The 26,829-nt window shown below is 41.9% G+C and overlaps 1 protein-coding gene across 1 annotated transcript in view; it reads right to left on the bottom strand.

Moving 5' to 3' along the window:
* Positions 1–4,385: 4,385 nt before the first annotated feature.
* The window catches only part of SLC15A1 (solute carrier family 15 member 1), a 29,374-nt gene continuing 6,930 nt past the window's right edge, over positions 4,386–26,829 (bottom strand). Inside the window, exons 4-24 of the mRNA XM_061997387.1 lie at positions 26,186–26,270; positions 25,957–26,098; positions 22,882–23,001; positions 22,649–22,748; positions 22,068–22,158; positions 19,932–20,015; positions 18,711–18,793; positions 17,566–17,652; positions 16,515–16,604; positions 15,130–15,174; positions 14,991–15,023; positions 14,770–14,858; positions 13,507–13,588; positions 11,981–12,106; positions 9,377–9,523; positions 8,913–8,962; positions 8,192–8,299; positions 7,615–7,711; positions 7,035–7,181; positions 6,112–6,219; positions 4,386–4,574 (exon numbers count right to left, since the gene is read on the bottom strand). Coding sequence (XP_061853371.1) covers positions 4,386–4,574; positions 6,112–6,219; positions 7,035–7,181; positions 7,615–7,711; positions 8,192–8,299; positions 8,913–8,962; positions 9,377–9,523; positions 11,981–12,106; positions 13,507–13,588; positions 14,770–14,858; positions 14,991–15,023; positions 15,130–15,174; positions 16,515–16,604; positions 17,566–17,652; positions 18,711–18,793; positions 19,932–20,015; positions 22,068–22,158; positions 22,649–22,748; positions 22,882–23,001; positions 25,957–26,098; positions 26,186–26,270 — 2,103 coding nt within the window. The remainder of the gene's footprint in view (positions 4,575–6,111; positions 6,220–7,034; positions 7,182–7,614; positions 7,712–8,191; positions 8,300–8,912; positions 8,963–9,376; positions 9,524–11,980; positions 12,107–13,506; positions 13,589–14,769; positions 14,859–14,990; positions 15,024–15,129; positions 15,175–16,514; positions 16,605–17,565; positions 17,653–18,710; positions 18,794–19,931; positions 20,016–22,067; positions 22,159–22,648; positions 22,749–22,881; positions 23,002–25,956; positions 26,099–26,185; positions 26,271–26,829) is intronic.

Genomic DNA, 26,829 nt, shown 5'->3' on the forward strand with positions numbered 1-26,829 from the left:
GCCTTTTACAAAAGCACAAAAGGCTTGGCTATGTCCAGCCCAGCTGCTACCCAAGAAAGCAGTTGTGGAGGCTAGACAAGGAAGAACTGTGCCTACTGCAGCATGAGCTTTACCCATGCTGTGCACTGCCTGTGCCCCACCTTTTGTCCAGCTTAGGCCCTGCTACAAGAGACCTTCTCCCGTCTCTCCGTTGAACTCTCTACACTTATCAAGCACATGCCCCAGCCTATCCTGTCCAAAAACACGACAAACTCATTCTCACACCTTGCCCCTTTTTTCCCTAACTGCTCTCCTTCACCCTCCCATAGAGTCATTGCACCAGGATGCTGCTGAGAGCTTCCAAGCAATGGGGTAGGTGCCAGCAACAAATGGGCCACTGATCTTCACATAAGCCCGTTGTGATTTGAATGAATGCAGGTAGCTACTCTCTGGAAAACACAGGTCCTGTTTTGCTCATCTTCTTCTCCTTTCCCCCATAGGCAGTCAGATCAGCTGTTAAAATACCTGGGACATAGAGTTGTTATCCACCTCCTGGGTGTTAGATGTCTTACGCATTAGGTTAAGAATGAGCATGAGAAAGTGATAAAATTTAACAGCAATAATGGAGAGTCTATTGAATTATGGGCTCTTATGTTACCTTTGTACTGTGCTAAACTCCACAAAATCCTGTCCTCCAGTGGTGTCTTGAGGAGGACCATCAGTGATTGAATTAGGCAGGAAATGGGGCATCCTTGATTTGTCCTCAACAACCACTTGGTAGAATAAGGTGATTTCAGGAGTTGTTACTTCCCCTTTGATAATTTGTACCTCTTTCACTCTTTAAGGCATGATCCAGTTGTGTTATTATCAATATTCTAACCTCTGCAAGACAGTCAGTGAGATCCTAAAGCAAGGTATGAACAAAAAATGTAAAAGTAATTTTTTTAGAGTAACATTACCTAGAAGTGGCTTGCAATTATCTCCAGGAATCTAGTTCCAGGAATTTCATAAAACCCAACAACTTTGTATAGACATTAGCCTAGACTGTGCTGGTTCTAGGTCCATTTTCAAGAACAGGAAAAAGCAGGGACTGGATTTGTGTAGTTCAGAGTCTGATTTTGAAGAGTTTTAAGACAAGTGTCATTAGATTGAGCTAAAAAGGAAAAGTATGAAATCTGTACATTATAGCTGTAATATTAGTAGACATAGGGGCATACACTTTCCTTTATCTACCTGGCCGGATAGATTTGATTGCTCAAACAGGCTTTCATAACTCACCACTCTTGCATTTTTTTAAAGCTTTTTGGTTTTTTTAAACATAATCCAGAGTTAGAATGATCAACTGTTAGTTCAATTGATACCACTCAACAGTCTGGTAGTCTAGACAGCAGCATCCAAAACTAAACACTGTCCAGTTTAGAGGTTAACTTTACGGGCTGGGTTTGTGTGGAGCCATTTCTGGTAACAGGGAAGGGACTGTAATAGTGGCTTCTTTAAGAAGCTGCTCAAAACTTTCCCCAGCTCTGAGTCAGACCCATCTTTGTGATCACTTTTTAAAAAGAGGACGGTTGTTCTTCTCTGGGAGGCAGTGGAAGGAGTGGGATGAGAGAGATGTGACCATGTAGGCGCCAAGGTCAGTGAGGGAAGAGACAAGGAGGTGTGCTAGAGCAAAGACCCTCCCCATGCACTCCTTTGTGAGACAGCAGCTGTTCCCTTGACACCCATGGAGGGCGATGGTGAAGCTGAGATCTGCTGGCAGCTTGTGGAGGACCCCAGGGCAGAGGGAGTGGCTGTGCCTGGAGGACCTGGGACTCTGTGTTGGAGCAGAACGTGCCTGGAGTTGTGCTGCCGTGGAGGAGACCTGCGCTGGAGGAGTCTGTGAGGAGCTGCAGCCCCAGGGAAGGACTCACACCAGAGAGGTTCGTTAGGGACTGTATCTCGTCGGAGGGACCTGCATTGGAGCAGGGGGGAGAATGGGAGGAATCTTCCTCTGAGGAGGAGGAAGTGGTCAAAACCATCTGTGAGTGACCACATCCTCCATTCTCTGTCCCCTACACTGCAGAGAAGGGGGAGGTAGAGATATCAGGAACAGCGAGCTGAACCTGGGAAGAGGGGAGGCAGGAGGGAAAGAGGCGTTAAAGGCCTGGTTATATATTTTTCCTCACCTTACTACTTTTTTGCTTTCTAGTTGGTAGTGGATTAAACTGTTCTTGTTTTCTTCCCTAAGTCAAGCCTGTTTTGTCTGGAATCACAATTGGCAGTGAGCTCCCCCATCCTTGTCTCAAACCTCAAGGCTCTTGGTTATCTTTTCTCCTCCCATCTCCCTGGGGCCTCCACCATCATATAGAAATTGGAGGATTGTGTGGGGGAATGAGCAAGTGGGTGTATGGTGCTTCATTCCCAGCTGGACTGGAACCATGACACCATACCTCTTTTAATTTTGAAGACTAGAAACTAAAGACTCGCAACCAAATACCAATTCCCTGCACAGAGCTTCTAGACACAGTCACAGCAATGCTGCCAAGAGCTGCCTAGATGTCTGTATAAAGTTCCCTGATTTCCCCCTCCTCCCCCCCCCAAAAAAGAGAAAGCACACAAATATTTTAATTTCAATTACTTCAATCCCTCTCGAAAAGATGATAAAATCTTGTCACCTGCAACTGTTTCCATACCACCTTGCAGGGCTGAAGGGATGGAGGAAGTTTTCTTATCCCTGTTAGAAAGCTTTCCTGTCTAATTTTACAGTGTTTGTGGCTTTCTACCCATAAAACACATCCATCCATGTGGTAGACAAGTTAGTGGGTTTGCTAAAGGACTATCTTCCACCAGCTTATGGTATAAAAAGTATGCACGTGAGCTGCATTTCAAAGGAAAAATAAAAAGAAGTTAAATGCTAAACAACTATTTTACCTGGTGGGGACAAAAGAGCAGTCAGAAGATTCCATTCTATAGGGATGGAGTTGAGAGACAATTTCTTTTGTTTAACTTGCCTGGCGAAGGAAGACTTGTGCTGACTAGTATGCCACAGGTAAAGCTGATGCAAAACCCTCTTAGTTGTTCTGAGGATAGCAGGGAGCCAGCTCCTCTTGGGGCTGTCCCAGGAGACCCTCAGGCCCATGAGCTGGGGAGACTTTAATGGGATACAGGGGAAAGTGCCCTTGGACTTATCAAACTCCTTTTCTAACTGCTTTCAAGGGTGGAGGACTGTTCTCTGTACACACATTGAGGCCTAAGTGGCAGCAGCCAGGGGTCAGAGAGGCCTGTTTATCTACAGTGCCAGCAACATGCCTGTGCCTTGAATATATATGTCTGATCACTTATCCTCTTTTACAGCACATCCAGATTGATAAGAGTATTGAGAGACTGGTACCTAAGCAGCTATAAGTCTGGCCAGGCTACTAGAGAGACCTAAGCCTAAGCCAACTGCTGGAGAAAACATAGGATGTGGATCTAAATCCACGAGTTCTCCAAAAAACATGCAGACCACTAGCACTCTGTAGCCTGCTCCACGAGGCTACAAAATCCTGTCAAGCAGCAAAATTTAGCCTTCTATACTAGAAATTTTATAGATGTTGCAAATATATTAAGGTAGAAAAGACTGACACAGGTCTATTAACTTAGAGATGGAGCACATAAGAAGAGGCGAGAGAGAGGTAGTGTGAAGTTTTGTTTACACGCAACCCTAAGTCGTACCTCTTACACCACTACTGTTTTGTTACAACACAAGTTTTATTGCTGTTGCTTATTCCAAATGTCATTTGCCATTGTCTGTTTACCTGAGTGGACACCTCATCAATATATTAATTAAAAACATAACAGGAGTTAAATGGGTAGTTAAGAGACAGAGAAGGCATTATACTGCAGCGCATGTCTAAGTTATTGCCATGTGGAACACAGACAGCATTTTAATCTGAGCAATGGCAGAGCTTTGCTCCCATTATCTGTAAGGAAGTACAAAAGAATTTAAGGCACATGTGACCTGCTGATTTCAAGTAACAGTGAGGCTAGAGGGGACACGCAGACAGCTTGGCTTCAATTAGAATTCCTTGGCAATACTTGTTTCTTTCACAACATAAAATTGAAATGCAGTATAAAAATACATCTTTGCACAAGGCCTAATAGTGCTGAGTGCAACTTCAATATTTTAAGGCTGTGGTATTTAAAGTTGAGGTACATTAAGAGTGCAAATTCTGCTGGAGTTTCTTCAGGATACCATGTTCAGAAGAAGAGAGACTAATCTTTCCCTCTTGCTTCCCAAGAGAAGCTGCATTTTAGGTTATAACAGTTTTTTTTAACCTCTTCCACGAGACACATTATCCAGAGGTGTTACTGATACCCTAATTGCTCTTACTGCAGGGATAGTTACTGGGATACCATAATTTACAAACACTCCTTGAACACATCTTCTACATCCGAGAGACAACTTCGCCTTGCTTTTCATAGTTATCTTGATCCTTTTTGACTTTTTCCTTTTCTTCCTTATCCATTTGGGCTTCAATCTCACTTGGATCAACATAGGTGTAAAAATAAGCCATGACAGCAAAAATGATGCAAACTGCCAACAGCAAGCCAGCAAACAGCACGTATTCTGCCCACTGTAAAGAAAAAAAGTATCATTTATCTATCAATATTTGTCCCTCAAAAGAATTAAATCATGTTTGCACAAAATGAAGTTACTTCAGGGTGTGAAACTGGGTTTACATTACAAATATCACATGACTTGAAGGACTAAGATATTAGATGTATATAATACATATTAAAGCAGCTCCACTTGAGGCCATTTCATCAGTTCTGTCTTCAGAAGACAAATGGTCTGTGAATGATGAAAAGTTCTACAATACGCTTTTCCCGGAGGCATGGAAATGGACCAAAAGACTGAAAAATGAAACTGAGTCCCTCCTTTTGCTCAAGTAACCTCATTTTAAATCAAACTGGCATTGATCCCGCTTTTATTGATGGCAAATCTGAGTGAACTCTGGTTTCCAAGTGCTACATCTACCTGAAAAGCCTCAACAGTTCAGTTTAAAGCTCTTTCAAGCTAACTTAAGCTGAAATCTGGACTGTCAGACCTGTTTCATAAAGCCTGGCTCTTCCCATTCCGATCTCTTTTTTGAGTCATTAGAGATTGCCACTAGTTGCCTGAGAAAGTCCTGTCTAAACACTCTTCTGCATGTGCCCCAAAGACTGACGTTCAAAACCAATGGAGCCAGAAGAAGGTATTTGGAAAAGCTGAGGTATGCAGGTGAAGGTTCATTAGCATTGAACAGAACTTTGGTAGGTTTTAAATCTCATCAGTCTAGAATTTCAGCCCAAAAGTTCACAACCTTCCCACACCAGGAGAAATAATTTATTGTAGCGATGTTAGAAACTGCCACTTCCCAAGCAAATGAGCCTGACAGAGCACTAGTTACAACAGGTAACAGTAAGAACAGATAAAAGAAGTAGAAACCTTTCTTGATGAAGTATTTGTTAAAGTTGTTTCAAGTCTTTTGTGTGTGTACATGTATATACACATGCTGGGGGAAAAGCCCAACAGAAACTTTAGAAGATACCCCAGGAAACTAGTTACGACCCTGTCTTCACAGCCTTCAACAGTAGTTCTAATACAAATAGGTTATAAAGGTTCATAACTCTATTCCTTATACACTCTGATAAGATTATTCAGTCAAGCACTAGATCTATGACTCATACACTAAATTCCAATTATAGATGCAAATCCACTATAGAGCCACAGAACGGCAGGGGTTGGAAAGGACCTCTAGAGATCATCTAGTCCACTCCTCTGCTAAAGCAGGTCCACCTAGATCAGGTTACACAGAGATGTGTCCAGGCAGGTTTTGAAGACCTCCAGGGCAAGGAGACTTCACACCCTCCCTGGGAAACCTGTGCTAGAGCTCCCTCACAGGAAAGTTTTCTTTGTGTTTAAATGGAACTTTTTTCCATTACCCCTTGTCCTGTCACTGGAGACAACAGAAAAACGTGCCACCCCATCCTCTTGATGTGCGCTTTTAGATACTTGTAATGCTGATGTTCCAAAATTATGTTTGAGGATTATCAACCGCAAGTCTCCCCTGGATTAAAACCTCTCTCATTAGTGCAACGGAATGGCACACTGATGGCTTATGTACTTACCTGCTCACTCAGTTTGGATGCTCCAGCCACAATAAGGACAATTATGTTACCGACAGCCACTGTCAGCAACCATCCTGCTTGCAGTACTGACTTCATATTAGATGGGGCCTACAGAAGGAAGACAGTTAAGTTTTAGTCAAACACTGCTATCACGGCTTTCTGATATTTACTGCATACTTGCCATGGTAACAAACATCAGTTCTCTAGAGGAGGAAAGAGAGTTTCTTGGGTTTCGCGTTGTGCTTTGTTTTGTGAGAGAACTAAGCAGCACCGGAGAAGGTTCTGAGATGCAAGATGCTACTATTACTAACTGAAACACCTTTTACTTGGTGCATACAAAGTAACTAACAGGCATCTTTTACATGTTAGTCATACGTGGCACGTATTAAACAAAGAAATTGAGGGCACCATAGTCTAGTAAGCCACATCTTACATTCCCATCACTGTAGTTTATAGACTCAGAATTAAGGGAAGAAATGCACACAACTAATAACAAACTGGAGTTGGAAGATGAAGGAACTGAGAGTGTATAAATTGCTGCTAAAGACTGTATGGAAGAAATTGGCGTGGAGTTAAGGTGTCAGTACTTGTTCATGTTCTATTTGAGGGCTCTCCAGTTTGGCTTTAATCAGCAGTACAGTTTGACTTCTTTTCAATGGAAAGCCACAAGTGAGAAGGAGATTTGAGGACTAGTGCTCAACACTTTAAATTATATAATTCAGCATAGTTTCATGGAAAACACTGAATGCTGGTGAAAGGGCCAGCTTGCACCAGCTTATAGTCCTGCTAGGGAGCTCTGAAGGACATAATTGTTCAAACAAAGCAGCAATATAGAGCCACTACTTAAAAGCAATAGATCACAGAAGACCTGCGTTTGTACTAGGATTCTTAACACAAAGAGAGCTCTGAAGAGCAAAGCCTACCTGTGAGTATGAAAACTCCAGCCCAGTGACAGAGAAGACTACTTCTGCACATGTGAGAATAAAATACTGAGGGATCTGCCAAGCCATGTGGACTGTATTTGGTGGGATATCTTCAGAATATGTTACATTAAGAGTACCTCCAGTACACTGGAAATTAAAATAGCACGTTAGGTACAGTGATAAAGAGTCTGTATGCTAAAGGAAGCTCTATATCATCTCTATAATCATATATACACAAAGTCCTGGGTTAATAAAAAATATTTTATGTGAAGCACTCCATGCCTTGTTATAAAGTAGCAGGTACTTTACAGCAGTAGATATTTTACTTGATGCAAATCCTTAGTGTCTAACAGGGATAGAGATTTAAGACCATTAGTGATGACTATGAATTCTTATGTCATTACCATACTAATTTCTTTTTAGTTAACAGTAGCTTTATGTTCTCTTTAACGTACCAGAATTCTATCATATGTACAATTAAGGGCAAGAGGTACAATTCTACAATTGCTTTTTTAATGAAAAGAAATATTGACGTGGAAAGTAATTCTGTCTTGTCCATCCAACAACACTGGCAACTCACCTGGTTAATTAGAATTGTATAGGCACTGCCAAATCCAAGTGACTCTGACTTAACTGAACAAGAGGTTGAATTTCCAATAACCGTAATACTATCTGTTCTGAAAAAAAACCCAAACCACACAGTTCAGACTATAGATATATACAAAATAAAAGAGTTCTACGTCCTTTTCCCAAGGACAAGTAGGCCTTTATCTGGTTAGATTAAGTGAAAGGAATATCAGAGAATCACAGAATGGTAGGGTTGGAAGGGACCTTTAGAGGTTATCTAGTCCAACCCCCCTGCAGCAGGTTCACCTAGATCAGGATCACACAGGAACGTGTCCAGACAGGTTTTGAAGACCTCTAGAGAAGGAGACTCCACATCCTCCCTGGGCAGCCTGTGCCAGGGCTCCCTCACCTGAACAGTGAAATAGGTTTTTTTTATGTTTAACTGGAAGTTTTTGTGTTCCAGCTTCATCCCATTACTCCTTGTCCTGTTGCTAGATACCATAGAAAAAAGGGATGTCCCAACCTCCTGACACCCATCATTTATATACTTATAAATACGAATGAGATCCCCCCTCAGTCAGAAGGCCTACCTTCCTCCTGTAAAGAGTGTGTAATTACTGGCAGCAAGAGATGACAGCCTTCCAAAGGAAGTTTCACCCATAGTGACATTGATATCCTCACCGAAATTGTTTATGAACCTTTAAAAAGCAAGAGTGATGAAATACAAAACAAAATACGCATAAGTCAAAGAAGATAAGTTTGCTTTTAATTACATACTGGCAGCCCAACAAGCACAAAGTCTTCCCCTTTCATTCTTGGAAAATTTCTGGAAAATCTTTAAATCTCTGAAAGTGTGGCAAACACAAAAAGCAAGCTAGACCCACAACAGCTCACTCCCTGCTTAGGAGAATGTTAAAGGCAAGCCTTTACTACAAGCAATAACTAATGCATCTGCAAACCGATGACGGAGAAGAAAAGCAGAGACATAGCAGGATACTTCTTACCCAAGATTAAGGAGGAGGTATAAACATGCAATCTGTGCTGGTTGTTATAAAAAAAAAAGTCTAGACAATGGAGCAAGACAAACAGATCTGATTTTAGCTGAATTGTACCCAAAGTAGATGCGTAAGACAGTTTAGATGAATGGTGCCCCAGGAGTTCCTATACCCTCTACACATCGACTGATGTGTTCAGCAAGGGGACAGTTCTTGCAGAACAGAAAACTATGTTAAGTGAGAAGAGTCCAGCCAAGAAGAAGATTGAAGAGACAGACACACAACTGCCAAAATTTAGGAGCAAAACAAACTCTACCTGATGAGATTATTTCCTTCTTCTGGTTTTGATGTGACATTGTCTGAGAGCTGGTGGAAGACACCGTTAGCGAGTTACTTTGTTGGCTTCAGTGAACAGCTTAAACATGCACTATTGCATAGCAGTGAGAATTAACAGAGGCTTCAGAGCAACCTTCCCTTTTAGGACCCTACTAGGACACATATCTATGAGAAAATGCTGTATGACCCCACATTTATGTTTGGGTGAAAGAGTAATCGCCCAGTTAAATATTAAGTTGGCCATTTTTAACCTGCATCTATTTATTTTTAAAGCAGCATCCCACCCCGCTCTCTACAGTTCACCAGTCTCTAAAGTACAGAAAAGTGGGACAGAAAACAAGACAAATGGAAAAACTACCCAGAGCTCATCTCCTCAGCTTCACACATTCCATGTAGAGAGCTGTTAAGACATTGATGTACACCTTGTGAATGAAACAGGCTTACCCATTCAGCAATGACGCCTGTTCCGTTATTTTTAACTTCAAGAGTGTGACGGTTTCCATGTGGGAACCCAAAATCTTTAGTTGTAGAGTAGCCTCCAGAAATCACGTTTACTTGCAACTGAGAAGTCTCAAAAGTCATGTAGCCCGTCTACAAAGAAATGGTAATTACTATGAATTTCCACGCAAATGCATGTTTGCCTGCAACTTTAAGGGATTGTTACAGACTCTGGGAGGCCAGAAATTTACACGTGTTCATTTTGAAGTGCCAGAGATCATGAGCATCTCCTAATTTTCATTTTTGTTAAATTTTCTACATCAAGCACTAATTTAATTTGATTAATATTTTTTATTCCTTTCTTTCATTACACAAGCTTCAAAGTAACATGAGCTTCCCACAAGCATTATGGCATAGCTACATTTTTCTGTGTATTTCTCACTCCAGATAAATCAGGCTTACCACCACCACCACCAAATAAAAGTCTGTTTAGTTACAAAGACAGCACTGGCATAAGTTAAGATGCAGCATTTCCCAAATAGCAACACCTCCTAAGAGATGCAAATGCAAGCTGCATCTTCATGGTTGTAGCGTAACAGGAGTGAGGAATACCAGGACATGTTTTAAATAATCTAAATACTTTTCATCAGGATAAAATACTTCAAACACTAACAAATATGTTTATGTAGTTGAAGTGGGTTTGTGTGGCCAGGTTTTGGCAGCAAAGGGGCTATAGGGCAGCTTTTGTACAGTTTACCAGTATCTAAAGTACAGAAGCTAGAAGCTTCTCCTTTAACTGATAGGGCCAGTGCCAGTCAGCTCTGAGATGGCCCTGCCACTGACCAAGGCTGAGCCAATTAGCAATGAACGTAATGCCTCTGTGAGTAACACAGTGGAGAAGAGAAAGAAGTTGCTGCACTGAGTCAAAACTGTAGCAGAAGTATGTGAGAACAGTATCCCCACAGGCACTAAGGTCAGTGAAGGAGGAGGAGGAGGAGGTGCGCAGGCACTAGAAATTCCCCTGTGGCCTGTCATGAGGACCATGGTGAGGCAGGCCCTGCCCCTGCAGCCATGGAGACCACAGGGGAGCAGAGCTCCACCTGCAGTCTGAGAGGACCCCACGCTGGAGCAGGTGGATGCCTGAGGGAGGCTGAGACCCTGTGGGAAGCCCATACTGGTGCAAGTTCCTGGCAAGACTGGGGAATCCATGGCGAGAGGAGCCCACATTAGATCGGTGTTGCTGTAAGGATTTGTGAACTTGTAGGGGACCCATGCTGGGGCAGTTAATTCCTGAGAGACTGTTTCCCCCATGGATAAGACATTCACTGGGGCCGTTTGTGAAGAACTCACATTGGAGTAGTTCATGAAGGACTGTTTCCTGCAGGAGGGACCTCACACTGTAGCAGAGGGAAGTGTGATGAGGCCTCCCCTTAAGAAGCAACAGTGGCAAGGTCTATCTGTGATGAACTGACCGCAACCCCCATCCCCCATCACCTGCATCACTTGCAGGGAGGAGGTAGACACCCGGGAAGGAGGGGTGTGGGAAGGTGTTACAAGATTTGGGTTTTGTTTCTCATCTCCCTATTCTGTTTTGACTGTTAATTGAAAAAAAAAAAAAAATCAAACCAGTTCTCCTCAAGCTAAGTCTGTTTTGTCTGTGAAGGTAATTGCTGAGTGATCTCCCTGTTCTTATCTCTAACCATGAACCTTTCATTAAGTTTCTCTTTCCCCTGTCCGACTGAGGAGAAGGAGTGATAGAATGGGCACCTGGCACCCAGCCACAGTTAAACCACCACAGTACTACTAAAATAACCCTTTTGTTTTATATGATTATGAAAAGCAATTTGTAATTGGATTATAAGATACCTATAGAAGGGAGTGGAGCATTTTACATCCTTCATTTTCAGGTATGGGCCATAAGGACACCATTTTCATATCAGTATACAAATTGACTGCCCTTATCTTCTCCTCACAGCCCAGCTTCCATGGGAGGTGAATTTGGAGAAGGAAAGAATAGAGTTTGTCCTCTTACATAGAAACAGGTCTGAAGGCTATTAGAGAACACACTTCCTAACATCCATTGTTAAAGACATCTGTCACCTTCACCACATTTTGCTGTCAATAGGGCCATCAAGATTGTACTGTAATAGAACAAGAAAAGGTTCTTTGACAGCAAAATATGAGGCTTCATGTATGTGATTCAGCCACAGAAAAAGCTCCCTGTTCAAGTAAGTGATCACTCACAGTAAGGAGCAGTGTCTTACTTTTATTGAAGGAAGAAATGTTCTTGCAGTTAAGAAATGGCATCTTTTCAGCATGAGAGAAATTTTCAGTTAGGCTAAAAATTACTATTTGGTTTCTTAAAGTTTCTTGAAAAAAAAACCACTCTTATCAGAAAAAAATAGTACTATTTGTAATTCTGAAATAGCTACCATTTCTTCATTCCCAGTGTTTTCAGTAACAATTCAGTCCACAAAACAGAGACAAATCTTTGAAATGAATAGACAAAAAAACTAGAGAACCAATTTTGAACTGTTAGTTAAGAACCACTCAGATTTACTCCATTACATTTCTTTTTCAACTTGCTATTCCTCATCTCCCTTTACTTACCGACCCCAGAGGTCCAACAGTCACATCCTGAAGTTGAGGTTCAAAGTGAACTGTTGCACTCGCATTACCTAGATTTATTATTTTGATTTGGGATTGCCCAGCTGTAGGGAAAACTGGAAGCGTTTTCTGTAGGCCAGAAAAAAAATACAGTCAGTGCCCTGTCCCAAGTTATATAGAAAAAGTACTAGAATTACTGTGATTTTCATTATCTCCTGAGGAAGATTAGCGCTTGCCTGGTGATCTGTGATAGTCAGAGGGGTGCAGCTTCAGTAATGGGGTTTGTTACTAGTCTCACAAGCTGCCTTGCTGCTGCCACAGAGCAGAAGTCTCTCATCCACAACAGTGCACCCATCGCCAGATGCGATTCCTCTGTGCTCACATCCTGCAGCATGCTACCACCACCAAGGCCACCCTGCAGTTCAAGGAATGGCCTTTGCCCACATCCTGTGGCTGCCTGGCTTCCTGAGTGTCTTTTTACCACGTTCTTACTCATTTTCCCCCAGCACTGGTGCTGCTGAACTGGACAGAAGCATGGAGGGATATTACCTAGTGTGACAGCCCAGAGACACTGAATACCTGGAGACTCTACTTCCCACCAGAACTAATAGTAAACAGCTCTGCTCTTGCAGAGCATCAAGAGCTGCAAGAGTTTTGTCTACTTCAGTTCTACCCCAGTTTTTATTCCTTCCCATTCTTTTGTCCATTTCAGTTACTCAGGAATATCACACAACAAAAACAGGCTCTTTGTTATCTTTCTTGAGGATATTCTTCTGCAACAGTTTGAGAAGTGATCGGCTTTGGTGACACTTCTACCCAATGCCAGTATGTGTGTGTGCACAGCTCTGGCCTTCTGAACAGGGCATTCAGGAAGACAACCTGTCTGAAGGCCAGGCTTTCCAACTTCAAGACTCAGTAGAATATAAAACTTGTTTCACTGCTGGACCCAGGTGTTAAGGAGAGAATTCCTCATTCTTAACTAAAGCTACTTAAGAGCTGAGCATGGTACCCTGAAGTACATGAGGACAGGCAAGAACCCTCAGAGGTGTTACCAACACAACAGGAGAAACGATTTTGTTCAGGCATGATACCTGCATTTGGTGCAAGGAAAGCTAGGTATAACAAATCCTGCCTTAAACAAGTATCATCTTTGCCCATGCTGCAATGATGCTTCTCAGATTATCATGCTTCACCTCCAGTCTAAACATCAGAAGACACTGGAGAAAAAAAAAGCAGTCCCCTGGTAGGTCAAACAAATCTCTTGTTTTATAGTCTGTTTAAAGACTCGAGGTAGCCTTAATGCATGACTTAGGTTAATGGCAGAAGATATTTTGAAGGATGTTGTTCATAGCTAGTTAATTTTATCATGCTAATCACACCACTGTGATATACTTACATATTTTCCCTCCTTCTACTTCTGTGCCCAAATGCTTGGTCCCAAATTTAAGAGTCTTTGCTCATTTTTCCCCTTAAAAACACACTTTGTATTAACATCTAAATGGCAAATACTTGCACGTGGCTGAACTTACGTCTATTTGCACTTGCACAAGAGCAGCAGCAACAAAAGCCAAAGATGCAAGGAACATGCCAACAGTGATCTTCCTCAGGGGCCTAGTACAACGACAAAGCACATATGTGACTTAAGATGAGTGTCAATTCCAAGGTTTGCCTGTTAGTTGTTTTCTTTCTGTGGTGGGAAACTCGAGTGTCAATAAGTAGCATGTTATCATCATTTGAAGGGCCAATGTTGCTACAGAAATTATTCTGCCAAGCTGGGTACCTCCCAGTTCATAGTTACACTATCAGGGAGTGTATATTTCCTGCAGCATCTTAATAACCTGTTACTCTGCATCTGCTGGGCTCAAACCTTGGCTGAACATAATTGTTAGGTTTCTGGAAATGTCTGATCTGCAGGAAGAAAAAAAATCCCACCCAATTCAGTACAGTTTCTTGCTACAAGATAATAAAAAGCCAAAAAGTTTTGCCTTTTCTAAAAGGGTAACAACTTGTGCCTACATTGCTACGTTTAAATTGATATAATACTCAACAAAATAGTTCAGGGAAATATGTTGAGTTAGGAGACATCTACCGACATTCAGGTAAGCTGTAAGGGTAAATTTAAGGTACATATTTTATTTATGGCATCATTTATGAGATGCAGAGTGTCCACACATGAATGACAGTGCCTCCAGCAGAGTGCATGCCCTCAATTTTCCATAACTAGACAGAAAACCAACAATGCATCTTAGCCCTATAAAAGTTGTTTTAGGAACTATATTCTCTTCTACCAGCCACTTCATTACCAACACTCAAAATCGTGTGCAGTGCTCTCTGAAGCTACACCCAGCAGTATCCAGTGAGCCAGGCCCCTCACTGGGACTGAAGAACCACATCTTGTCTCAGGTAGTTTTAAGCCCCTAAAAATAACACATTATTCTAAGGATATATGTTGTATCTCTACTTCTTGTTCTTTGGGAGGAAAGGGTGGTAGACATGAGGGAAGTGAAAAAAACCAAACAGTATCCCTCCTGCAATCAAAAGATTCTGCCCCTAAATGGAAGATATAGTTACTTTAGTATTAGATTCTCTTCCTCTAGTCTGTGATGCCCGCACTTGCAGTGTTCTAGATTTCTTTAAGTTTCCATTTCTTTAAAACATTTACCTAATTTAAAATACACAGCTATTTCCTCCTCAGATGAATGTTTGCTTTTATATCTTTGAGGTGGGAAAAGCAGTTTGAAGAAATCAGTAAAATAAGCCTCTGATGGAGTCAGGTGAGTACATCAACTTACGTAAAGTTGATCCCGCATTTCTTGATTAAAGGATAGATCACAACATCTACAACTGGGACCATTATAATAATCAGGATTGGATTCACAGTCTGTTGAACATAAGGGGGGAAAAATGTTAAGTATTCTTCAAAGCCTTTGTTAAAGAAGGGCAATCAAAAGAAAAAAAAATAGATATAATCTTTGGAAAGCACTTAGCTGGAGCAGACAGAGGATTACTGTACCTGCATTTGGTCTGGCTGAATCTGAACAGATCCCTGGTGAAGAAAAGATAAATAGGTTTTGATATGATGTCAAAACTGATCTGAAATTAAATGTTAGTTGGGAAGGGGGGAAAAAAAAAAGCAATAAAAAGTAACCTACAAAATCGCCATCCATTGTTGTGGCTTGCAGTGTCCATCTTGACCCCTTAACAAAAGAGAAGAAACTTAAATAAAGCTCCCCTTGAATTGTTTTCATAGGTAAAGCGTTGCCACCTACCCGAGCCATGGGGCAGCCTCCCTCACATGGCCCTGCAGCCATATCAAGGCTGGGCCTACCTCTCTGCCCTTCAGCCCAGGGTGAGACAGGAAGGTGCATCTCACCACATACCAGTGTCTCGGTTAGGAGTTACTCATGTAATGAGTCTTTAGTTCTGAAATTCATGGTAGGGTTGCCTGTTCGTAACAGGTCACACCATTATAGCTCACTGGCACTTAGACTAAAGCAGCAAGATCTAGGTAGTCTAGACAGAACTTCTTACAGTCTGCCTTGGATAAAGCTTTCAGTCCCAGGTTATCTCAGACACCCTCCTCCTAAATTCATACTTCAATACTTAGGTCTACCAAGATCACAAGGGGACTGGAACATCTCTGAGGAACAGCTGTAAGATTTGGGGCTGTTTAGCCTGGAAAAGACTGAGAGGGGATCTTATCAACATTTATAGGTACCTAAATGGTGGTGTCAAGAGGATGAGGCTGATCTTTTTTCTGTGGTGCCCAGTGACAGGACAAGGGGTAATGAGCACAAGCTATAACACAGTAAATTCCACTTGAACATGAGGAGAAACATTCCTGTGAGGGTGAGGGAGCCCTGGCACAGGCTGCTCCCAGAAAGAGTGGGGAGTCTCCTTCTCTGGAAGCTTTCAAAACTTGCCTGGATGCGTTCCTGTGTGACCTGATCGAGGGGAATCTGCTTTAGCAGGGGGTTAGACTAGATGATCTCTAGAGGTCCTTTCCAACCCCTACCATTTTATGAGCCTGTGATACTTAACTACAAAAGCAGGCTTGAGCACTCAGCTCAACACATGAATGGGAATTATAGGCTTATGCTTCTGCTTGAAGGTGTGAAAGGTTTATAACAAGTCTGAGTGATTAAACAAACCGGCATCCAGGTATTTCAGCCCTAATTCTGCCCAGTGTTTACACTAGAAGCCTACATTTCTTCTCAAAACTGACAGTGGAAGAAGTGTTAGAACTAAGCAAGCTTTAAATTGCTGTTTTATTCTCTGAGTCCTGGCTGATACAAGGTTTGGAGAGTCACTGAATCAGTCCCAGGCATGTCCAGATTTACTGAGTTTCTGCTGGCTGCAGAACATTCTGTACTAACACCACATCAGTAATTACTCCTTTGTATTAGAACCAGGTTGAAGAATTTGCAAAGAACTATTTTCCACCCTTCCAAAGGCACTTTTAATGTCTGGTGACCCCAGAGTACATAGAGTGACATGGTACAGCTCTGATTGAAAAGCTAAACAATTTCTACTTTACCTGTTGGTCAAAAAGTGCCCAGAACATGGGCAGAGGGATGTAAAGGAAAAGCACCTTCAACACCATCTTAGCCTGAGTAATCAGTCGTTTCTGCAGCAAACAAGAATTACACGAGAGGATTTGATTAAAAACACAAACAAACAGCCAAGTGCAGGCTTCTATTTGCAGCAGAGCAGCAGGCAAAGACACACTGTGTAAAGTTTACCCACATCCTAAACTTTGCATGTTGTGGACACTTTTGCTCATTTCTGTTAAAATGCACAAGGTCAGCTTGTGGGTGTGGGGAGGGCTGCTGGTTAAAGGTGACGCTAAGACCAGAGAGATCTGTGCCTCTTGATTGTCCTAGGAAGGAGGCATTTGAGCAACAGGTGACTGAGGAATGACTTCACACGTGAAAAATGCACACAGGCAAAAAGGAAAATAAAGAGAATGGGTCAAGGTTTGTGCTGCTTACAACATAGCAGGGTGGAGAGGAAGCTAAAGGTCTATGGGACACAAAGCTTTGAGAGTCATAGTAAGGAGTTTGTACTGATGCAGTATTTATCTACTTAGGCTGAGATTCCTCAACATAATTCTGCAGTATGATCTCAAGACAAGATTTATGGCCCTGCTCATTAACTATGACAATCAATACCATGTCCATTTTTTCCCTTCTGCAGGCATCAAACCAGTACAAGTTTGTTCAAAGTCAGTTTACTGAGAGAAAGAAAAAATAGACAAGGATAACACTTGCTATTTTACCAACTCAGAAACTAACAGGTGCTTGTATCAGTTCAGCAAAGGAACTAATCTTTTCTCCATCTCTCTTGAATTTCTCTGGGCACTCTATGATTAAACAGAGCACCAACTAACACAGCTCTGCTTTTTCCCAGAGGACTTTGGGACCTTCAGTCCCAGGGGAGTGCTGAGTTTTGGCCATATCATTAGCTTCTAAGTGATTGGGTGGCCCAAAACTCTTTGCCCAGCACTTGAGGCAAAGGATCAGAGCAGACAGAAGGGAGGCTGAGTGTCAGGGGATGTCACAATGTAGGAGTGCTGGCACAGTACTTACATCATACTTCTCACTCGCCCAGTCCAACCAGTGCTCTCTCTTGGGGAACTGCTTGCTACGATGCCGAAACCTGTTTTTGAGGGCAAACTGAGGAGAGAGAATTTTGCTTAATGGCATTACAAATATTCATGAATGCTCTAAGCTGTTTTGTGATTAGAGATGACACTGCTTAATATTCAGATGGTTCTGTTGACTGCTCTAAGCCTCTGCGGGAATATTGCATTTCAGGCCTCACACTGCATATCCAGTGGAGTGTGCACCCAGGATTAGGTGAACCAAACAGCTCAGAGTAGTCTCTCTTGGTATGGAATGCTGTTAGAAACTTGAAGGAGACCTGCCTACTGAAATACACCAATAAATAGACTAATGTCCTATGCATAAGTTTTCAGAGACAAATGGCTGTAAGAGTTCATTTCACTATGAGAAATCTTGTAGATACTCCATCTTGTTGATAATCCTCATACCTTGGACACTGAATATACACAAATGTAGTCCTGAGAAACTGGTAAGACTTTCTAGCATGAAATAGCACACAAGGCTGAGCTGGGCCTTAGAGGCAGCAAGGGCCAAAGACATCTATAGAGATATGGTTTTGATGGTGCTTACAAGTCAAGCAATGGTCTGGGCTATAACAAGCTGGTAGATATGCACAGAGAATCAAGAAACTCAGAAATTAAAAAATCCCCTGATCTCAAAGTGGAGGCACTGCAAAATTGGGATGTTCAAATCAATATACCTCTGCATTGGAAATAACATGTTTTTAATAAGCAATACATTCTTGGTGATAAGATAGACTAGTAGCTCTTCTCTTGGCTTGGGTTGAGGCAAGTTTTGTCTCTTACTACGTGGCTGCATAAAGAGGTGCATGAATGAGAATGGAATGATTTCCAGAAGTTGGGAAAAACTTTAGACATTGCTGACATCTTTCTTTGTTTCCTTCATGTATAAATTCACATATTAACCAAAATATAGGTAAATAAAAAGGCAGTCTAAATGTGGAGATGTCAGTAAGAAGCCTTGCGTAAGGAAAAACAAAAAGGGTAAAAAACCCTTCAGAACCTTTCCTGATGACAGATCTAGGCAAGTTTACCAAACAGTTTTTGAAACTGCTGCCAAGGTTTTGGGGAAATACAAGTAGTACTTACTCCAATGCATTTGGAAACTTCAATCATTATATTTCCTTGAGGTTTAACTTTCTTGTACATTCTGCTTCCAACTAGAAACACAACTACAATACACAAACAGAAACCAAAAGCAACTCAAGGTTAATTGAAAATAGTGGCAGTTTGATCTGGAAACAGTAACAGTCAAGAAGTTGCATCAGAGTGGGAATAAGCCTTCTAAGGAGCAATGTAATTGCTTATTGGCATGTTAAACTGTAAAAGAAGTCAAATGAATACCAGAAGATTGCTTCTATTTAAGATAAATGACTAAGTCTGGAAACTCTTAGGGCAGGTCCTCAGTGGGACATTAACTTAAATGAGGGTTGGGCAAAACAAGGATCACTTAAGGACCTTGGCTCTCGCCTTGCTGCACTCATTGAAGACAGCTTTATGGGCTTCTTTTCAGGATTGCAGGACACTGCAGGTTGTGTCATGTGGGGACACGTGAGGCTCTGCTTGAGCCACAGGACTGGCCGAGGTGTCCCCAGCTCCCACACCCAGGCACATTCCATAGCTTCACTCTCCATGTGCGGGGCAGGACACAGGCAAACTCCCACAGACACCCTGTGCCCTGGGGCAAGATGGGAGCACTCGTAGCTGGAGATTCACCCTATGTGGTCTCAGTCAGGGCCATGAAGAACCAGGATCAGGCCCATGAGGGATTCTGTGGTACTTGCTGATACTCCCACCCTGCTCTAGTATCTTGGTCTTTGTGCTGCTTGTGAAAGGCTTAGGGAGTGACCTGTAGCACAGCTAGTAAAAATGCAGGTGTTTGAGAAATAGCGACATATTAGATGTCATTTCTCCAGCACAGAACTAGCTTTAACAGTTTGCTAGCCCAGATTACACATTGTTTCCAAAGCCCACATTTTCCCCCCTCAGAATTCCCACACTATGTTTAGAAGATCTTAATTATACACCCCAGTAGTGCAAGAAATATAGACAGTAAATTATATAATGTACAGAAGTCAGTGGTATATTCATGTCTCTCCCCAGCACCATCAGTCTCTTCTGTTAGAGTGAGTGTTTCAGATTAATCCCCCTCCCTCAAGAAAAAAAGTTAAGTAAAAAATTGCAGAAACAATCAGGCATTTCTAGAGGTTGACACCTGGAGGAGTTCTACCATTTGCTTGTTGTTATGAGATCATTGCCATTTAATCATGTCTAGAACTGAAGCGGCAAGATGGAAGCAGCTTCACTTACCCAAGGAAGTAGCCATGAGCACAGCAGGAACTCCAAAAGCTAGTGGGTAGCATCGCTGTTTGCTATGAATGCCACATTCTTGAGCTGAAGTACAAAGTAACATTAGATAAAAGTCTCAGTGAGCACTGTCAGTGTTTTATATAGGGTTTCTTATTCTTTGCATTCACTGTCTACTCAAGGAAAACAAAACAATTAAAATCTCTGCTGAGGTTATTGACAGAGTGGATAATCAGTATCCAACTTACGTTTCATTATTGAGAAGGGGAATTACGTATCACTGTCATGGATTTGTGTAGAGCTGCTTCTTGCTCGGTAAAGAGGGAGGGAGCTGCAGTGCTGTCTCAGTAAGGAGTTCTCAAAACACCCCCCAGCTCTGAGGTGGACCTGCCTTTGACCTGGCCTGATCAATCTGGCACCTCTACGAGAGGGAAATCTGCCATGGAAGAGGAGGTGAAGGAGTGGTACAAGATGGAGGTGACCACGCGAACCCCACAGTCAGAGAAGGAGGAAGGAAGAAGTGACAGACTGGACACCCCTCTGCAACCTGTGGTGAGAATGCAGGTTGTACCCCCGCAACCCATGGAGGGCAATGGCAGGACTGAGAGCCACCAGCAGCTCCATGTGAGTGCATCCAGACTGGTGAGAGGCTGTGTGAGGAGGCGGCCATGGCGCAGGCCGTGTTGGAGAGCCTGCAGGCCCCGAGAGACACACACAGGAGGCAGAGAGGAGCTGCAGCCCTTGGGATGAGCATGTGGAGAGGCCCTTGCAGGGCTGCCCAGCCTGTGAGGGATCCTGTGCTGGAGCAGGAAGGACAGGGGAGGACTTCACCTGCCCTGAGGAAAAGGACTGACTGAATCCTCCCTTCGGCTGGCAGGGTGGAGGGGAAGGAAGTAAAGACACTGGGATCAGGGCTCTGAGCCTGGTAATAGGGTAGGGGTGGGGGAAAGGTGGTCTTAAAGGACTAATTGTGCTCTTCTTCATTGTACCATGCTGTTTTCTGTTTGTTATGGTTTTTAGTTTTTCTGGGTTTGTTTGTTGGTGGATTAAATTAATCTGTTTTCTTCCCAGCAGTAGTCACAGATGTGACTTTATAAACTTCATGTATGCATCCTGAAATGATACTCAACGTGTGGACATAGCTATTAACAAGGAAAAGTAAAAGACTAAATAAAATTGGTACCTTTTTCATCATAATTCTAACAGGAGAATTACAGTTTGATTTTTTTTTAATCTAATTAATGTTTTGATTTAGTTGTTTTGGCCTTTTGATTAAACCTTTACTGGACATAAAGGTGTCACTTTCTCAGCTGAATTTGTCTATTTTACCAAGGTATTTTTCACCCTGTATCAGCATAAAAACAAACTACATGTTGTGCCTTATGCATATCTTCTTCTATGTTGTGAAAGGATAGAACTTGCATTAAGCAAACATCCAAAATGCTTCTACATAATCTGTTGCAAAGAAATCCAAAGGCCAGGATTTCAGTCTAGTGTTTTACAGTTATTCCAGAGCTCACATGTTTTTTTCCTCTCTTTTGAGAAAAATAGCTTTCCTCAAACTCCTGCCAAGCACATCCATACTGCACCATCTGTGTAAGCTTGCAGATCCATACATATATGGGTAAGTGAATTGTTTACTTTTTTTCTCCTTTAGCTGTATGACAAACATGACTTACTTTGTCACATGGATAAATGTAGCTATGCACATGGAAACACTTCCACACTTTGCATGGGCATACTTTAGCACAGTTTCCACTTGCAGACTGGAAGGCTCTCTCTCTCTCATCTTCCCTTCTTAGCAAACACTACAACTCTTACTCGTGTGATGGTTTCAAAGGCACTGGAAGAGGTGCCACATTTGCACTTCTGTGGAATTAAAACATACATTGGGCTTCTGCGTGTCTCTTTAGATCTAGTACTGCTGATCCTAATGGCAATTCAGATCTCAAACTGGCTTGTTTTTGACAGTACCTTACCTGTAAGAAGTTGGATGATGTACACAAAAACTCAAAGACTATTTGCCAAATAACTCCACAATGTGTCAAGAGCAAATCTCTTATTTAAACACGACTGGACTGCAATTCAACACTCATCCTTTACTGTTTAAGTATCTTATAAACAAATGCGTGGCCTTACCTCTGAGAATTGGGGTGATTATAGTAGATATGAGACTTCCAGCATTAATGGACAAGTAAAAGATAGAGAAGAACCTAGTTCTTTGTTTTTCCTGCAGTAAAAAACAAAAAGATGTTTGGAAAGGCTTGGCCACCATGTTGATCAGTCTAGATTGAGCAAGCAGCGGTTTTGTTCACACAATTCAAGACAAATAGTTATCTGTCTCCTCCTCCAGCTACTCAGGAAACACTGCAGTAATAGCCATGCCTAAATGTGTGTATAATAGTAAAATATTGGTAAGTATATCTACAATTGAAAATCTGAAAGGCATTCATAGAATCATTATGGTTGGAAAAGTGCCTTGAGATGGAGTCCAACATTAACCTCACATGACTAGACCCATCACTAAACTGTATCCTTCAGCACTTCATTTATGTATCTTTTGATTATCTCTAGGGATAGTGACCCCACCACCTCTCTGGGCAGCCTGTTCCAATGCTTAATAACCCTCTCAGTGAAAAAGTTCTTCCTAATCTTCAATCATGCAACCTCCCCGCACACAGCTTTGGCCCATGTCCTCTTGTCCTTGTCCTCGTTGTTACCTGATGATCTTCAAACTGATCTCCACCAAATGCTGACACACAAGGTTTGATTCCACCAGTACCAAGTGCAATGAGGATCAAGCCAATCATGGCTAAAGCACTGGAACAAAGGAGAAAAGAGAAAGAAGAAAAGACAAAAAAAAGACATTTGAAATTCAAGCAGCATAAATTTACAGTGTAAGTTGTCCCACTTTTCATCAACCTACAAAAAACCCACCTACAAGGCAACTCACATGTGTACTGATATGCTATCGGGAGAGCCATCCCTGTTGTGATCTGTCAGGTCGTTGATGGAGCTCACAGATATGACTGCCTGCCCAATCGTATAGACAATAGACAGGGAGATAATGGTCCTGATGTAAAGAAAGGAGACACATTTTTAGGTATGTTAACATAGTTATATACACTCAAGCAGGGATGATACAGCTTTTTTGCTCATTTCGAAGATGCTTAATAAAGAGGTGTAGTTAACAGATACAGACTCAACTTACCACAAGCTACTGCAAAAATCTGTCCACCATACCTCTGTCACAGGTCTTCTGGGTTATTATTACCATTGTTATTGTTATAGATAGCCTTGTTTTGTTAGGCAAGGGAAGATGATAAACGGATTCTGTAGATATCACCAGGTTAGAAGACATATTTAAATATCTTCAGTGGTTGCCCTCTTAATAACCAACTTGAGAATGCCATTATCATATTTCATGTCTGGTGTAGTTCAAGTGATCTACTCTGCAATATTGGAAAACGCAATTCACATTGATTTTAACATTGTTTGAATACTCTCTATGTTCTTTCATCTTTTAGCTGCCAGGAGTACCAAAAAAACCAAAAAAAGAAATCTACTTTAAACATGGAAACTGCCCCAAAAAAGACTGTAGTGAACCTCTACTATCCCACTCTCAGTTCTAAGTGTACCAACATCATAGAATTGTTTTGGTTGGAAAAGACCTTGAAAATGACCAAGTCCAACCACTAGCCTCACACTGCCATGTTCACCACTAAACCATGTCCCTCAATGCCTCATCTACATGGCTTTTAAATATCTCCAGGGAAGGGGACTCCAGAGTTTCCTGGGCAGCCCATTCTGATGCTCGACAACCCTTTTGGTGAAGATTTTTTTCCTAATACTCAATCCAAACTGCTCCTGGCACAACTTGAGGCCATTTCCTAGCCAAGTGAGAGCAGCACTGAAGAGTACAGACTGACTCTTCTCTGTCAGGAGATGCTTAGGAAAATAATGCTACAGAATCATCAGTCTCCACCCCCATGCATTTAGCATTCATTCCTCTTTTGTGCACATTAAAAGCTTGCTCCATTTTAACTTTGCTGGAGTGTAAGTATGTGATAAGTTTAATCCACATTCATCCACTTCCTTGGTTGGGGCTCCATTCAATAGACTCAGACCCAGGTCTCCAGTTTTGAGGAAAACCAGGAAAATAGGATGCAATAATCCAAACTTTTAAACGTATAGTTTGCAGAAGAAGTCTCAAGCCCAGTGCAGCCTATGACATTGAAGGGCAAAGCTCAAAGACCCAGGGCAATCCAAATCTATTTGACAAAGGCAAGGTATCCTTGCAGCAAGCTTGGAGCACCCCAGTACCAGACGCTTGGAGGAGGAAACACACCATTGACCGAGTTCTTCTCAGAACAAGGTTTCTGTGACTTAAAAGTACTCTTCCCTGTAATAGGGTGGAAAAACAAAACAAAACAAACCCTATACAAAGTGGGGCAAGAGTAAATCTGCTATTTAGCAATATTCAGTGGATAAATTAGAACTTTTTTTTTTTAATAGCACTTTCATATAGTTACTTTAGCTTCTTAACAACTTGGAAGAAAGTTTCCAATTGAAGTTAAATGTGAGCTGACCAAGACAGAAACATTTTTACTTCAATTGTGAGGTTCATAAGCATCCTGGGAAAGACACTCCATAACATTTACATCATTGGCACTTCATAGATGATATCCAGTTAAAAATATCATCATGATTTCTGTACTATTCTCCTCCAGAACTTCACATCTAACAGTATGTGAGCACATCCCAGCATGCTCCTTGGCAGATATTGCACAAAGTGGACTGTGGAAGATTTGAATCTCTCCTATAACAATGCTTAACAGTGCTTGGGTAATACCTCTTCCTCTTGTCATTATAGATTTTAAAATGAATTCTTGTTTAAGTGTTCCTCATGGCACCTTGCTGTATTTTAGAGCATCTATGCATTAAATCAATGATTTTTCCAAAACCTTGGTTTTTCAGTTGCCAAGCTTATAGTCCACTTTTAAGCCCTGAATCATGGTATTGAGCTTCTGTTAAGGGTCTGGTGGTCAGGACCTTGCAGTTGTGGCACTAGTACACACAAGTACCAGAGGACAAGTTCTGCAAAGCTTCATCTTACTAAACAGGTAAAAGCCAAAATAGACTTTAAAAAGCCTCACAACTGAATAATTCCATCTAAACAAGTGAGTGCACAATATTTGTAGGCTGCAAGCTCCCAGAGTCTTCCAATATGGTGGCAGAAGATGGTGCAGCCCTGACTGCACAGCCAGCTTCATCGCTAATCTCTAGCAGACCTTTGACAAGTCAACTAACATTGCTGACTCATATTCCTCCATAAAATCTTTATTGTGCTTTTTTTCAGGCAAAGCAAACACTATTAGGTTCATGACATTGGTAAAGGACAGCGAGATTAGGCTGCTGGAAATAATTTGGTTATGTCTCCAAGCACTTGATTCAGCAGTACTTTGCTGAGCAACTAGAACACAGGTAAAAACCCAGAATTCACCATTGAAAGGTGAATTGTAACTCAATAAAATCCAGTAAAACCTCTCACTGAGCTGTCAAGCAATACAGAAACAACAGAATAGTTCAGAACATGTTGTAAGTCCCACTTCATACCAGATAACACCGTATTTGACTAATTAGTTGGCCACCTGCAACAGGTAAAGAGGCAGTTCAAAGTAATTATAACCTCCAATATCTATTTTCAGAGCTTGGTGAATACTTTCCTTAGTTTAGCTTACATTTTGTCCAAATGACAAAAAAACCCCCATGCAGTGTGTTTAGAAAGCAAGTTACTATCCTTAACTGTTAGCAGAATTGTAACATTTGTTAACTTTTAGTGCAGTTTCAGGTCTCAGATAAACCAACTAAAACATAAAACTCTGAAGAATAAAACAACCCCACAACCCTGGAACAGCCAACAGCAGCTCGGAAACCATTGTTCTGAGCTGCTGCTGCTTTAGGTGATGGTTTAAGTAACACCAATCTCCAGTGAGAATTCTTGATTGTTTTCTAAGGAAGCACTCACATAAACTTGCCCAGCCAAGAGTCTGCAATGATGGCTCCAAGGATGGGTGTCAAGTAGCACAGAGCAACAAAGGTGTGGTAGATGGCTGTAGACAAGTTATCATCCCATTGCAAGAAATATTTGAAATACAAAACGAGCACCGCTGTAGGAAGAACAACAAAACAATGGGTTACCAACAAAAGCCAGGGTTGGGTGAGTAATGGTCAACATGAGGAGACACAGTACCTACCTCGCATGCCATAGTAGGAGAACCGCTCGCAGAACTCATTGACAACGATGAAGAAGATGCTCAAGGGGTAGCCAAAGCAGCCTGGCTGGAGGCAAGAGAGACAGCATTGAGCCCAGGACTGTGCAACACTGACTAGCATCTCTGCCTGTGACCCACAACCTGGGCAGGCTCAGCACAGGGTCAGTGGGAGTGGGTAGGTATTCTGGGGTTAGGAGGCTGCATGGGCTCCTGTGGGATAACACTGGTTTACCTGAACCAAAGCTCACTTCCCACTTTCCCTCTTGGTCCCCAGAGCTCTACAGACTTCTCATCTGCTCTTTGCAAGAGACCTTTAGCCATTCTATATTTGACCTTCAAGCGCTGTTCTATGCACATATGAAGTCTTTGGCATCTAACCCTTAGAATACCTTGATTGGTATCCAAAAATATGCAAAAAGACAAAGTTTTTGTTAAAAATCAAAACCCAAACCCAACAAAAAGCCCACAGCACACCACAGTTAGAAGTCTGGAGCCATCTTTAAATATCTCTAGTTGAGACAAATAAAGATTTAAACATTTTATTCAAACAAATCTCTCAGGAATGCTCCTTATCCTTAGAAATATTCTGCTTGATGAAGAATCCTTCATTTCTTCAGCCTTGCTAA

This window comes from Colius striatus, chromosome 1 (assembly GCF_028858725.1).
Source record: "Colius striatus isolate bColStr4 chromosome 1, bColStr4.1.hap1, whole genome shotgun sequence".
Taxonomy (NCBI): Eukaryota; Metazoa; Chordata; class Aves; order Coliiformes; family Coliidae; genus Colius; species Colius striatus.